Below are 13,735 nucleotides of genomic sequence, written 5' to 3'. Positions count from 1 at the left end.
TCGCCCCCATTGCTTGAGCTCCGTTCTGCTCACCGACTTTTCCCTTTGGCTCGGCCAGCATTTCATCCGGCTCTGACAAACCTAAACCGGAAGTGTGCCCTAACCCAGGCCCTGAGACGCCGTTGCGCATGCAAGCGCCCTGCGGATGACGAAACAGGTCGGCGTACGGAGAGGAATCGGAACGGGACGTCTTCACAACTTACGAGTCAGCGCCGCAATACTATTGGAAAGTCTTGACGGGACTCCGTCGTGAAATATTTATTTACGTAAATGTGAGTACCGATATGGAAGGTGGTCTGCGAACGGGGACCCTCGAGCGCTGATTTGCCTTGGGCCAGTTCCGAGCATCCAGGATCAATGCAGCTTCGTGGCACCTTTTCACCAACCTCAATCGGCTCGAGTGGACTCCAATGGACTCGAGTGTGCCGTTTGGCTCCGCCTGGCAGATCAGGCCAGCAGGCCAAACGATTTCGACACACATGCCCTTGCTGTATCTTGCCCAAGATCCACTTCGGGGAAGCTAGGAGGCAGGCAAGAACGGACCAGGACAGGAAAAAAAAATAGGTCCAGAGAGCCTTGCCATGATATGGTCTGTGCCCAGTGAAACAGCGTAGCCAAAGTCGGCTTCCCGAATCGCAACTCAACGTCCAGGCCTACCCACCGCCATTAATCGGTAAATCAGGCTTCATGGTGGTGTCACAGAACGTGGTAGAGACATTATGTGTGCTGTCACGGCACGGCGGTAGGCGCTGAGGCCCTACGGATGCGTGACCATACTATAACCCACTATAGAATTGCAGCCTGACGGCTTGTAATTCTGGCATCCTTTTGGAAGGTGTGGTGCAGCGGTAGTGGGTGTTGCTAAACGCCGTCACATGTGCCATATCTTCAACCATGTCTAACTGTGCCTTAGGGAGTTAGCCACAGTGTTGTATGCACATACCTCTGGGATCCTTGCAATGGTCCATCCCAACACTCGTCAGTCGTCGTGGTAAGCTGACACGCATGGTCTCGCCGCCGTCTGTCAGTCTGCAATCATGCTGACAAGCTCTTTTTGGACGACATTTCCCGGACCCTGACGCTGACGGAGCTCTGCAGTGCAGAGACAGCAAGCCTCTTCCGAAAGAAACCCGACCGCATGAATGTAGATGGATCCCATATGTCTTGGCCATAATGTCGATCGATAGCGCCCAAGTCAACCTTTGAGCAATCCTCGACAACTTCCCCAAAGGTTGCTACAAAGCTGTGGCTTCTCCGCAGTTGTTGCTGTTGCCAAAGCGGGCGAAGAGTTGGCCAGTGTTGAACTTCGAGACAAATAGAACATGGCTTCGACGCTTCCAGCCCACGCGCCCCGTCAATCGTGTGCGGTGCAAAACCCCCGGTGCAGAATCTATAAGCTGCTGCAAAAGCCAAGCTGGTGGTTGCCTTAATCTCGCATCGCGGTGTCGAAGGCGTCGAGGCCTACGTTGTGCAATTCGGTTGGAAGTCGTCTCTCGTCGCGCGTTTCCCGGCTTCGTGTTTCTACAACGTTTACACGCAATAAAACATGTACGGTAATAGAAGAGCTTATTGCGTTAATTGAGAAGACACAAAGCTGAGGTGTTCAAGCGAAAGTAAAATGCAAATTAAAAGGAAGCGAAAAGCGGAAGTTAAAAAAAACGCAACGTGCGCCGAAGAGTCGAACTGATGGTCTCTCATCCTGAATATTTGCACGCGGCACCCCACCACTACGGCAAAATGACAGTGGGGCGTGCTTCATAAAGAACTGTGGGTCCTGGGAACTCACGGTGGCGGTCTTGGGAGAGCGGGGTGTCGAGTATCTGCGCACGGACGGCCCCACTTATGCGGCGTAGCTCCCTTGGCGAGCTTGGAGCGGGGACGGGTGCCAAGCCTCCAAAAAGTTTTCTCGCGCCGGAGAAAAAAGTCAAAAAAAGAACCGGTCTGAGGCCCCCCTCCTCCCAGCCGGAAAACTCACTTGGTGGCTCAAGTTGGTTATTCCTCATGACAGTCGAGTTTCCTGGGAGTTGATCAGACCCCCCGCCTCTCGAAATTAAGCGAAATCGTTTTATTCAGGGCCTTAAACCCCGAGCCCAATCGAGACGCTTGCCGTGAAAGAGGGTACCGAAAAGAGTCGCTATAGAGCCCGCGCGCATCTTTTTCCACCAACACGAGTTTGAGGCCATTCGCTGCCGCACCCATTGACATCCGACACAACTGCCCCAAACGCCAAAATTGCACAATGCAATTGAGCTTCGCAGCCCTCCGCGCATCTTGTGAAGTGATGAATGATGTATTCTTATTCCTTCTTTTTTTTCTTTCTTCTTCTATTATGAACAAAACCCCATGCATGCATCATCCTATATTTTCAGTCGAAGGCCGTTTAGCCATGGATCGCAGCGTCAAGCCGCCTCCTTTCGTACCTCTGCAGGCTTAGGCGGGTAGATGACCTCGAACCGCTCGCAGAGCACCATACTGTCGTCGCCAAACAGCTGCCTCTGCGCCTCGGGCTTCTTCTGCTCCTCGGCGTTGTAGAACCAGATGTGCCCTTCCCTGTACTCGTTGTAGTCGCCCTCGGCCTCGGCAAGGGCAAAGTCCTCGGCGACGTCGCGGAAGAGGCAGCGAACGAAGGACGTGGTGCGCATGACGGCGCCCGGGGCTCCGTTGCCGTCGAGAATGATGGACAGGTCACCGACGCCCCAGTGCATGGGGTCCGGAATGGGCCACGAAGTGGTTGCTGACTTCTTGCCCTGGATCGCCAGTGCCAGTTTCTCGTCGGCTAGTGCTGCGTTGTCTCCGCTGAAGTTGAAGATGTCCTTGGGCGCCGGCAGCGCCGCGACGCCCATCTCGGCGCATGCCTTGGCCATGAAGGCGACAATGTCGGGGCGGCTGGGGTCCACGGCGGACATTGTGAGTGGGAGTGAGAGACTATTTGTTTTTTGCCCCTTGGTTAAACTTTGATTTGGGTAATACTCCAGACTTTTACCGATGGCTGAACTCAAACTTGGGTTACAACGACGTTCATGTCTTGAGGTTTATATGCCTCTCGTTCTTGAGTCTGAGTTGAAACTTTGCTTCGTTACACACATGCACACAACCTCGGTCTGTACCTAATTAGCTGAAGTAAGGTAGCATCCAAGACACCGTGTGAGTCACGGCCGCGTCAAGCCCCATCATCCAAAGCAACAACTGCAGTCAGTGTAGAGCTAACCAGGGGTTGCAAACATTAGAAAGACCAATTCCAAACACAATACCACCGCATCAGTCTGAAGCATTGGCCGAAGACGACAGGAAGAGCACGGCTTGGGCAGCGGCCTTGATCTGCACCTCGTCCTCGCTCAGACCACCATCAACCTCAGCCACCACCCGGCTACCCACATAGATCACGCAAGAAACATCCTGCTTGTCGCTTCCAGCCGTTGCCCTTTTCTTCACCTCGTACCTTATGGCCTGACCCCCCGCCGCCGCCTGCAGCTGCTCCTTGGGGTGGACCGTGTCGACGCCGTCGCGCAGGATGCGTCTGAGGTACGGCAGAACACCCATCCTCTCGAGCAGCGCCTCGCATGCCGCCAGCGACCCAGAGTCGACGTACACGGCCCCGACCAGCGCCTCGACCACGTCGGCGCAGAAGTCACTCGCGCCAAGCCGCGCCAGCTGCAGCCACGGATACGCGGCGCCCGAGGCAACGGCTTCCTTGATCTCGTCTCGCAGCTCCGCGTATCGCATTTCCAGAGCCGCCATCTCGTCCGCCACCCCCTCTGAGCAGTGCTGCAGGAACCGACACAGCGGGAAGTCAACGCTGTACCGCTTCTCGCGGAACGGGCCCCGCGGCGACGCCCCGGCCTGCTGCACGTCGGTCCGCGTCCGCGACACGTGCCACTCCAGCGCGACGTAGCCGAGATATTGGCGGTTGACCAGCGCCGCGCGGTGCACCGTCATGCTGCCGCACGACGTCTGAGGCCCAGACGCGCCGCCGGCTGATGCAGCAGCAGAGAGGGGAAAGATGGCCTCGGACACGATGCTCTCGACGACGGCGTTGCCGAGGAACGCTAGCCGGTCGAGGCAGCCGTGCGCCTCCGCCGCGAAGTATGAGCTGTGCGTCAGCGCCTGCACGGCCAGCGCCTTCTTGTGGAACACGTAACCGGCCAGCGTCTCGACCGTCGCCAGGTGCGCCGACAGCGCCGCGTCGCTCGCGCTCACGTCGAACAGCTGCCGCCGCCCGACTTCGAGGCTAGGCAGGTCCACGTCGCCCACCAGGTGCTTGGTCCACGTCAGCGCCGTGCCCCAGCCGCCCGCCCGCTTGCCCGCGCCGATGAGCGCCTTGGCCGCGTGCGCGAGCGTCCTGCGCGCCACCCGCCGGCTGCCGGGGTCCTCGGCTATCAGCGTGTCTGTCTTGTCAATGTTGTCCGGGTCGACCCGCTGCCACTCCTCGGCATTGTGCCCCTTGGTAAGGAGGAACGGGTCTAGCTCCCGCTCCAGGGCAGCCCGGCACAGCCGCGAGTTGGAAATCACTCTTGCTCTGCCGGCCGTCAGGTAACCTTCCGGCCAGAGAGGGTCTGGTGGTTTGAAACCCGTCAGCTGAGAACTGTGGTGTATGTGGAGTGAGATAGCGAGAAGGTAAAAAACACTCACACTTTGTGGCGAAATGGACCGTCGTGAGAAGCTTCAGGCACGCGTCCCCGAGGAACTCGAGTTTCTGGTACTCTGGCTCCGCCCTGACCGGGGTGGTGATGGCGGAGCGGATCAAGTCAACGACATCGCTGTTGCTGCCGTCGACCACGGGAAGCCTTGTCTGCAGCTCCTTAGTGACAAGGTGTGCTTCCAGCTTGTACATGAGCTGAGACGTGCAGGCCTTGACCAAAAGACGTGTTGACGATGAACAGCGGTTCATTTGTGTTAAAGTTTTCAACCCCTGAGAATTTCGAAAGGCGACAACATGGCGTGGCTGCTCTTCGATGCTCGGGTCTGAATGCAGCGGGAAGAACCGGGCCCTGCGCTGCTCCCCGTAGGCAGAGTAAAATTGAAAAGGCTGCGGCTTGCCAAGCTCCACGGGGGCCACGACGTGAAAACTGAACTGTGCGACACCGTTGCTGTCCTCGAGCAGCATAACGTACGTTTGCGGTTCATCCTGCCTCGGATTGTCAGTGCGCGCCCATGGGTTGAACTGCTCCCGAATGTCGATCATGGACGACTCGTCCTGCACCCCCAGTTCCTCGTGGGTGAGAGGCAGCAAGTTCTCGTTGACGAGTTTGGCGTCGTACAGGCGCATGTATGCTTCAAAGGCCGCGTCCTTGGACGCGTTCTGCTCCGACCGCCACGCCTGCTTGCTCCAGGTGATGCGCAGGGAGTAAGGGATGGATGCCGGCAGAACTACCTTTGCTCTCATGAGGGGGATCTCGCCGTCCGAAGCTGGCGGCGGCTGGTTGGCGAGCTCCTCATAGACGTAGAAGGGCTGGTTGTCGCTGTAGCGTCGTGACCCAGCGACGGCACAGAACCGCTGCAGCCTGCCTTTGGCGTTTTCCATGTCCAGGATGGCTCCTGTAGTAGGCTCAATGAACTCTCTGTCGGACGTCTCTCTGTCTGCCATCTGCTTGCCAATGGCGCAGTCTCTGTCATCCCGGTCATACTGCGCCTTGAGCTGCTCCTCAATGCCTTCCCAGTCCGTGGCCTTGTCGCGTTCTTCCTCGTCGATCAAGACAAAGTACTCGGACCCTGACTTCCTGGCCCTTCCGCGACGTTGGATGAAGGATTTGGGCGAGGCGGGCGGGTCGAAGCAAATAACGAGATTGCATGCTGACACGTCAATGCCTTCTTCCAAGACGCTCGTGGCGACCAGGAGGTTGAGTTTGCCGTTGCGAAACTGGTCGAGAACTTTGGACTGCTCGTCTGGGTTGAAGATATCTCCAAGGTCTCGTCTGCCGCGGTCATGCTTCGACGACCCGACGACTGCGCCGACTCGGAACAGCTTGCTCACGTCGGGGTGCAAAGACAGCAAGTGGTGAAGAGCGGCAAGGGTTGCTCGCTCGGTGACGAAAACAATTCCGCGGCTGCCGTCGTCGCCACCGCGGTGGTGAGAGCACAGAATGCGAGCAAGACGCTCCATCTTGGCCGAGATGGAGGCCGACGAGGGGACCCTGGCCAGGGCGCGTGGATCGACCACGACGCGCTCCAGCAGGTGGGAAAGGTAAATTCTGGACGAGTAGTCCCAGGTCAGGAAACAAGACCCGCTGGGCGCGCTTGTAGACTCAATAACCAGCGACGTGACCTTGGCAATGTAGAATTCGGCAGCCAGGGTTCCAAGCTGCCCACACATGGCCTCTGCCCTCTCACAAAACACCCTCAGCTGCTCGCGTACAAACGTCTTGTTAGTCTTGAGAGCCTGCTTGAGCTTTTCCCGGCTCCTCTCCGTGTTTTCAGTTCGCCAGCGGATGATGTCTGGGTCCGTTGCGATATCTAGGCCGTCCAGAATAGCCCGCATGCTGGCGATGCTCGCCAGACTGACGCTGGTGGGGCTCAGGCTGTAGTATTCAATGGTCAGGGTCGGCCTTTTGACGTGGGTCTGGAGGTTCTCGCGATGGAGTCGCGGGGTCTTGCAGGTTGCGTTGAGGGTGTCCTCGAGGTTCTTCAGCTTCTTACCGCCGACTTTGTTCACGGGACTAGCGGTCAGGCCCAGGATGTGCGGAACGGGCCGTCCAGCGTCCTTGTCTCGCCAGAAGAACTGATTCATGATCTTGCTTCCGGAGCTCTTGCCAACGCAGTGGTGCGCTGGGACTTGTTAGCCAGGCCATGTCCATTTTTGCGAAAAGGGGAATGAGGCAGGGGTATAAGCATCACGACAAAACAAGGTGGTGACAGAATACAAAACGGACAGCATAGGGGTCTTACCCTCGTCAAACACGATCAGCGCAATCGAAGCCATCTTCACGAAGCCGTCAGAGAGGGAGTTCTGCAGGACGGCGTACGTGGCCACGGCCACGCGGACATTGTCGAGGGCGGCGTCCCACAGCTCCTGGCTCCTCCAGCCGTCGACATTGTCGCGCGAGGAAAAGGATCGAATCTCGACGGAGCGGATCTGCTGCTGCAGCGTCTTACACTGCTGTCGGCAGAGCTCCACCGTTGGGGTCAGGAACCAGATCTTCTGCATTGCGTTGTTAGTTGCCATGATGTCATCATGCTATCGACAGGGGAGACGGGTCACATGTTGCACCTTTCCTGAATCAATGCGTGCAAGCTCGTGCATGATCCGGAGCGTAGCCCTGTTTCCGTTTTGCCATCAGTCTCACGTTCGGGGCCGGCGGTTCTGGGAGCAAGGGAGGCAGATAGTCCACGTTTCAATGGCGAAGACTTTGGGCAAGATAAGACTTACACCAGCGTCTTCCCACTTCCAGTGTCCATCTGCAGTGTGTTTGTCAGTAATTATCTGAGTTATGACACTAGTGACACTAGTGATAGCGCTGTCAAAAGACCTTCTTACCACTACCACAATGTTCTCCTTGATGCTCTTCTCATACATCTCGGTCTGATATGCCCTGGCCGTGACCGCGTCATTGTTCGTGCCGCCGGCCTCATTGGGTGCTGATACGCCCGCCGGAATTTCATTGGAGTTGATAAGCATGGTGATGGACGACAGGGTTGCCGCGGTAATTAGTAATTATGATATTTTATTCTGTGCCGATGTCGAAGCTATTGCCCGCAGGAAGCGATGGAATTAATTGTGGGAACCGTTGGGCAGAAAGAAGGCAGCAGAGTCAGACAGACAGGCAAACAGCAAGCAAACAGACAGCATTATATGCCTTTGAGCTTTCGAACTGCCTGTCCGATATCTTGGCGTTCTGGCAAGGCTCTTCGTTGTAGGCCTCAATCAGCCCTGTAGGCCTCTCGACATGGCTGCATGCGGGCAGGAGCGAATCGCCATCGACAAAAACTGGACTCCGAACGCATCTCCATTTCTTTGGAGCGGGAGCCAATGGTTGCCCATCTAGCTAACTGCAAGTATTTGTTGTCCCAAGCACTAAATTTAAGGAGGTCCAATGGCGAAGATCTCGAATGACTACCTGTCTCCCAAAGTTGCCAAGGGGGGACGAATAGGTAATGAGTAATTGCAAACTGCCGTGTTGTCGGGGAATGTGTTACTTTATTAGGGTGCGATCTTTTGCCAGAATTCCGGGCCCAGGAACTTCCTGGGGTTTTTTTCTGAAGAGTGATCGTTTCGCCCCAGAACAATTCTGGCCCAGAATCGTACCAAATTCTGTTTTCTGGAAAACTGGCCCCACAAGTATAAGAAAGCCAGTAGAATTAGCCCGTTGGCGCCAGAAAAGCCCAGAATTTACTTGGACATATTTTGGAGCAGAATTGACCAGAATTCGGGCTTTCGAAGGCACACGTGAGTAAACACGTGCCCCTGAGGGGTCTTCGAGCGTTGACCCAAATACCACATCGCTAGTTGACTGCCCTGACTGCCTGCCCTGCTTATTGACAATACGATGCCCAACAACGCCCTCAAAAGGGCGTCACGAAGGAGGCTGCAACGTATGAGACGCATGCGGCTATGTGTATTGCTTGTCGTCGCCCTGGCCATGCCCCGGAGACCGTATACGGCGGTTAATATCAACGTACTGAAGGGTCAGTTTGTCACGCACGACCTGCTTCACGGCCATGCAGGCAAGTTATTTGGTCTTATTCGTATGCGAGCACCTACCTTCTTCGCTTTGGTTACCTGGTCGAGGCATAATACAACCCTACAAGCCTCGCGGCACGTAGGTCTCGAAGAAAAGGTCCTCATTTTCATGGTGGTAGTATCGCCAGGTATTACCCGCCGCTTGACCGGTTACCTAGTTGGCCACAGCCTGAGTACCATTCATAGGTTAGTTACTCTCTCGGCAATGTAACTTCAAAGGGACTTTACTTACCTAAGAAAAGGGTCTTCCACGAAGTACTTTCGGCTACCCTTATCCTTGCGAGCCGAAAGATCAGACTACCCGAGCCAGCAACACCACGAAAAATCGAGACCAACCCGATCTATTACCCATACTTTTCCAATTGCCTAGGTGCAATAACGGCTTTTGCTTAACTGGGGGCAGTTGGTGAAAGTCGCCGAGTAGTATTATGTTACGATCCCGGTCTAGAGTGAAGGAGGCGCTCTGAAGCCTCCCTTAGATTAGGCAGTCACACCTAGGAAGGCGAGGCCTTCCTTGGGCCGATGCACCCAATTTAGAAGCGCTCAGGGCGATCGGTCGCCAAGACATACTGAGCGCACTGAGCAGGGTGATCAGTATTGCTCAGGGTGATCAGGGACTGATCACTACTGAGCACGCTGAGCACTCTGGAACGAACCCTGATTGGTTATTCATAGTTCTATATAGGAAGCTAGAGGAACACTCTCTGGGAGTTAGTTCCTCAGCTATCAATGCATATGGTTTATCATTCATTACTTGACTGATTAAGAGAGACTTTCGCAATCTGTGCACTATTGTTTGCTCCTTATGCTTCCTATTACCTATGTGGTTCGCCGCACTATAGCTCACCCACCCCCACCCTCACAGTCCTAGACCGGGTCTGGCTCCGTGGAACTCTCGGTGTTCCAGATTGGAACATGTACCGCCGGTTATACGAAGGTTAAACTATAAGTGGCGATAACGAGGACAATACTACAAAGAAGACTCGGCGTTAATACGAGCCTGGAAGTCTTATAAAAGCTCACGGTCGGTTAATAACTAAACCGTATTCAAGGATAAGATTTTCCTCAGCAGGAAATTAAGGCCTGGCGGCTTCAACGGCGAGAGATTGAGATCCACGGGGACGATATTGACTGCCAAGTACAGGACCACGTTAACGGCGGGGAGTAGGCCGAGGAGTGCTAGGCTCACTCATTATATAATCGTTCTATAAAGAAGTAGTTGACTACGAGGCTGACCGGCTTAATTAAAGGTCGGCGTAATAGGCTGGATATTGATCTCGGCCCTGGAACTTAGGCGGGCGAGAAGCTCCTACGAGGGCGGCGTAGCGGAGGGGACCTGTCCCTAACGGCGTTCGGAGCGGTGGCGGCGCTATATATCAAGCCGATCGTTATGAGCTGATTATTACTCAGGAGTATACCCTTTAACCTAACCTCGACGGTGGAATATCGAGGTAAGGCGTTGAAATCCACTACGAGGTTGAGGACTGCCGAGTATAGGTATAGGTGACTGCTCACCAGGAAGGGTTGGCGTCAAGGTACGACCACGACCGAGACAAAGGCTTCCAAATCCAAGGGATTCTCGAGATTGAAGACCGGGCGGCTGCAGAGCCGGCTGCGGCAGCGGCGAACCGGAAGGGCGGTAAGCTATTGAGGCAGCTCGTGAGGCACGGCCTTCCGGCGAGGACAATCCGTCGGGAGTTCGCTTAGACTACGAGGCGAATAGATAACGAATACTAGAGCGGTTGCCCGCGAGGGTAACTCCACGGCATATCTCACAATTAATAGTGAGGCTTCCACCGCGCCGAGCACCCACACCCGGCTTAAAACAGTCGGTATATTTGACGAGTCAGCAAGTACGGCATCTCTTGTCGGCAAGTACGGCATCTCTTGTATTCGGGAGGGATGTCGGCATCAAGGGTCTCTTTCGGTAGGATCGGGCGATCTGGAGGCAGGCCACCGCCGCCTGGATTTGGCGGATCGGGCGGTGGGGGCTGGGGTTGAGGGACCCCGACCGTAGCCATCGCGGCGGCTCGAATAAACCGCGTTCCTGATAATGTATTAATAGTAATCAATAGCTGGAAGGCCGTGGAGCATTCTGCGCGCCTGTTTATACCTAGAAAGCGATAAATCGTGCGTGCGATTGATTGAGGTTGTATTGCGAGGTTATAGGAAGAAAGGGTTATTTTAGCGGGGAGCTAGCTGCTGCAGAAAGTTGAAGGTACCGCACGGACCACGTACAACGCACGGACCACGTTCAACGGATTAACAGCTACTCTACTCCCTTAACGCTAAAACAAACTGTCGTGATATTTCGATATTTTGATGTTCATGGTATAATTGTTGGATTTCTAGGGGGCAAGCTCCCTAGGGCCCCTAGTGCTTGCGGCGCTTTTGGCCTGCGGCGCCTTGAACCTGCGGCGCCTTCCTTCCGCGTTATTGCTCCTTCCTGACACAACCACGACACAGCAAAGCGGCATTTCACGGATTATAACAGCATTCCGGCAATAGCTTAATTTTTCTGGCTTTGGGGAAAAAGATCAATATTCAGAAAGCCGGTCCAGAAAGGAACGGCCAAATCCCCACATCAGGGCGGAATTAGCCGTTCTGAGGGGTCTGTGCTGTTCTCCAGAAACAAATTCTGGAGCTAGCGTTTGGGCCCTAGTTCTAGGACAAAGATCAGCCCCACATAGGCTACATTGCACTGCAATTTTTAGCCCCGAGGAACCCTTCAACTCCCCCAGCTGTCAGACTCTCAAGCCAAGCTAAGAGCAGCTAGCAGAGATCCGCCCCGTCATGGTTGCCCCATTCTCGAGTGCTTCACGCAACACCTTACCCATGACCTGATCAGGAAATTACAAGACGTGACAGCAGCCCTTCAATTCATGAACCGGCCATCAACGAGTGTTTCTTTGCTTCGTCGCAGTCTGTGCCTGGCAGTTTCATTTAGGGGCTGCAACCGTGTCCCATCCCCCCTGAGCAACATGTCAAGCATAACCAACGTCGCCTCAGACGAAAGCCATGGCACCGCCACCTGGAAGAAGCGATCCGTCGTCTCGTCCTTTATTTTCGACTTCGGGCACGGCGCATCAGACTCTCCGGGGGAGATAGATGGCAGCAGTAGCACCAAGAGGCCGCGGGTCGCTCTCTTTCGCCGCAGCGGCAAGGTGTCGACGTACCAGTAGGTCACTGCCAGCTAGCGCACTGCAACCGCCAGAGACAATATATGTCATATCTTGACGAGCAAAGAAGCCGCCATGGTGTCGGCCGCAAATGCTGAGCCGCAGACAGACACCACCTGGCGCCGATCTCCGGGTCCATCGGCGCGGCCGACGCGTCGCCGCTCGCCGCCGCGTGGCGCGAGCTGGCCGAGGAGACGACGCTGACGGGCGCAGAGCTGGTCCTGCTGCGCCAGGGCAAGAGCTACACCTTCCGCGACGAGTCGGTGCGCCGCGAGTGGACCGTGTTCCCGTTCGCGTTCCGGCTGCGCACGCCCGCCGATGAGGCCCGCATAGTCACCGACTGGGAGCATGAGACCTGGGGATGGCACAACCCTGCTGTCGTCATTCGTCTCGCAGAGCGCGGCGCCGGCCCAGCAGAGTCTGGCGATGACGTGAACGGCGTCCCCCGCCTCGCCGACAGCCTGCGGCGCGTGTGGTTCGAGGCCGACCTCGGCGATGCTGCGGGACGAGTGCTGGCGACTGGCCTCGACGCGTTGGCGACGGACCACCAGAGCGGCGCGCGGCAGCTGGCCACGGCCGCGCTGCGGACGCTCCGCGACGTCGTCGCCTCGCTCGACTACTCACCGGCGTCGCCGATGGCTGACCCCGCGTGGTGGTGGGCCCAAGTGCGTATGGCGGCGTGGCACCTGTGGAAGAACGGCCGCGAGAGCATGGGTGCGGCCATCATGAGCGCGCTGCTGGCTGCACTGGCCGAGATTGGAGACGCGATGCACTCCCAACAAGAGCAGCAGCACCAGTCGCGATTCGTGATATCCACTGCATGGCGTGACTCGGTCGTCGCCCAGCTGGACCGCCGCGTCGCCGCGCGGGCCGAGTCGGCACAGCGCGTGTCGGCGGCGTTTGTGCAGTATCTCGAGGGGGCATTCGGCGACAAACTGGCATCGCGCGAGCCGCTGGCAGTTCTGACGCTGTCTGAGAGCTCGACGATACGGGCAGGGCTGCGGCACGCGGCGCACGCGGCGGGCTTCGCGCTCGACGTGCGCGTGCTCGAGTCGCGCCCGCTGTTTGAGGGCGTGTCGCTGGCGAGCGCGCTGGCGCAGGACCTTGCCGCTACCACCACCACCACCACTACTGCCGCCGTCGCCGCCGCGCACACCATCACTCTGTTCTCAGACGCGTCAGCGGCGCTTGCCGCGCAGGGCGTCGACGTGGTCGTCATTGGCGCAGACCGCATCGCGTCTTCAGGGGCCGTCAGCAACAAGACGGGCTCGCTTCCTGCCGTGCTGAGCGTAAAGTACGTGAATGCGGGCAGCGGCGGCAGTTTCTCGGGCCAAGAAGGGGGAGCCAGGGTCGTTGTTCTGGGCGAGACGGACAAGATTGCGGTCCCCGGGCGGCCCGAGGAGCATGTCGTTGAGGACAACGACGCCAGCCAGCTCAGCCGCTCGTGGGCAGTCGAGGACAATAGCGCGCGGGTCAGGGACGCGGCGACAGCACTGCAGAGTCTGCGCACGGATAGCAGCACAGGGAGCAGGGGGCCCAAGGTCTCGATCCGGAATGTTTTCTTCGAGTGGGTGCCGGCTGGCTTGATCGATGTCCACATCACAGAATCGGGACAGTGGAGTGTGCAAGATATTTCAAAGCACTCCGAAAAGCTCCGGGACGAAGAGGGGCGGCTCTTGAGTGGATTGTAGTTAGTATTTCAGAGCAATGTAAACCAAATCCGACATGTCGATAACGGCCTTTTCACCTCTCATGGCCCACACCGCGACTTGCGACTTCTGAGACCGTCTCTCGTCTAATCACACTTGAATTTTGAGATTGAAAACTTTGGCAGAAATCGGAGACGACGTTAACGCTAACATTACGGATGACTAAAAACACC

The 13,735-nt window shown here is 56.6% G+C and overlaps 4 protein-coding genes across 4 annotated transcripts; 2 read left to right on the top strand and 2 right to left on the bottom strand.

Moving 5' to 3' along the window:
* Positions 1 to 2,201: 2,201 nt before the first annotated feature.
* On the bottom strand, positions 2,202 to 3,117 carry B0T26DRAFT_435156 (PUA-like domain-containing protein). Its single transcript, XM_060435006.1, has 2 exons — positions 2,856 to 3,117; positions 2,202 to 2,813 (listed from the first exon to the last, which is right to left on the bottom strand). Exons 1-2 carry the CDS (start codon positions 2,904 to 2,906, stop codon positions 2,400 to 2,402), a joined length of 465 nt encoding a protein of 154 aa, XP_060293591.1. The 5' UTR covers positions 2,907 to 3,117; the 3' UTR covers positions 2,202 to 2,399.
* A 162-nt stretch (positions 3,118 to 3,279) lies between these two features.
* Positions 3,280 to 7,537, bottom strand: B0T26DRAFT_623466 (uncharacterized protein; the record flags this gene model as incomplete). The annotated part of the gene is made up of 6 exons (XM_060436117.1): positions 3,280 to 4,553; positions 4,630 to 6,762; positions 6,883 to 7,135; positions 7,205 to 7,253; positions 7,364 to 7,392; positions 7,472 to 7,537. Coding segments are annotated over 6 exons (3,804 nt in total), but the record flags the coding sequence as incomplete, so codon positions are not given.
* Positions 7,538 to 8,419: 882 nt separating this feature from the next.
* On the top strand, positions 8,420 to 9,424 carry B0T26DRAFT_435138 (uncharacterized protein). Its single transcript, XM_060435005.1, has 2 exons — positions 8,420 to 8,802; positions 8,931 to 9,424. The coding sequence occupies exons 1-2, from the start codon at positions 8,481 to 8,483 to the stop codon at positions 9,065 to 9,067; spliced, it is 459 nt and encodes a 152-aa protein (XP_060293589.1). The 5' UTR covers positions 8,420 to 8,480; the 3' UTR covers positions 9,068 to 9,424.
* Positions 9,425 to 11,655: 2,231 nt separating this feature from the next.
* Positions 11,656 to 13,544, top strand: B0T26DRAFT_654528 (uncharacterized protein; the record flags this gene model as incomplete). The annotated part of the gene is made up of 2 exons (XM_060438554.1): positions 11,656 to 11,852; positions 11,963 to 13,544. The coding sequence occupies 2 exons, from the start codon at positions 11,656 to 11,658 to the stop codon at positions 13,542 to 13,544; spliced, it is 1,779 nt and encodes a 592-aa protein (XP_060293588.1).
* Positions 13,545 to 13,735: the final 191 nt, after the last annotated feature.

The sequence above is a fragment of the Lasiosphaeria miniovina genome, assembly GCF_030549165.1.
Source record: "Lasiosphaeria miniovina strain SMH2392-1A chromosome Unknown B0T26scaffold_6, whole genome shotgun sequence".
Lineage (NCBI taxonomy): Eukaryota > Fungi > Ascomycota > Sordariomycetes > Sordariales > Lasiosphaeriaceae > Lasiosphaeria > Lasiosphaeria miniovina.
This window is presented reverse-complemented; position numbering and strand designations above follow the sequence as displayed.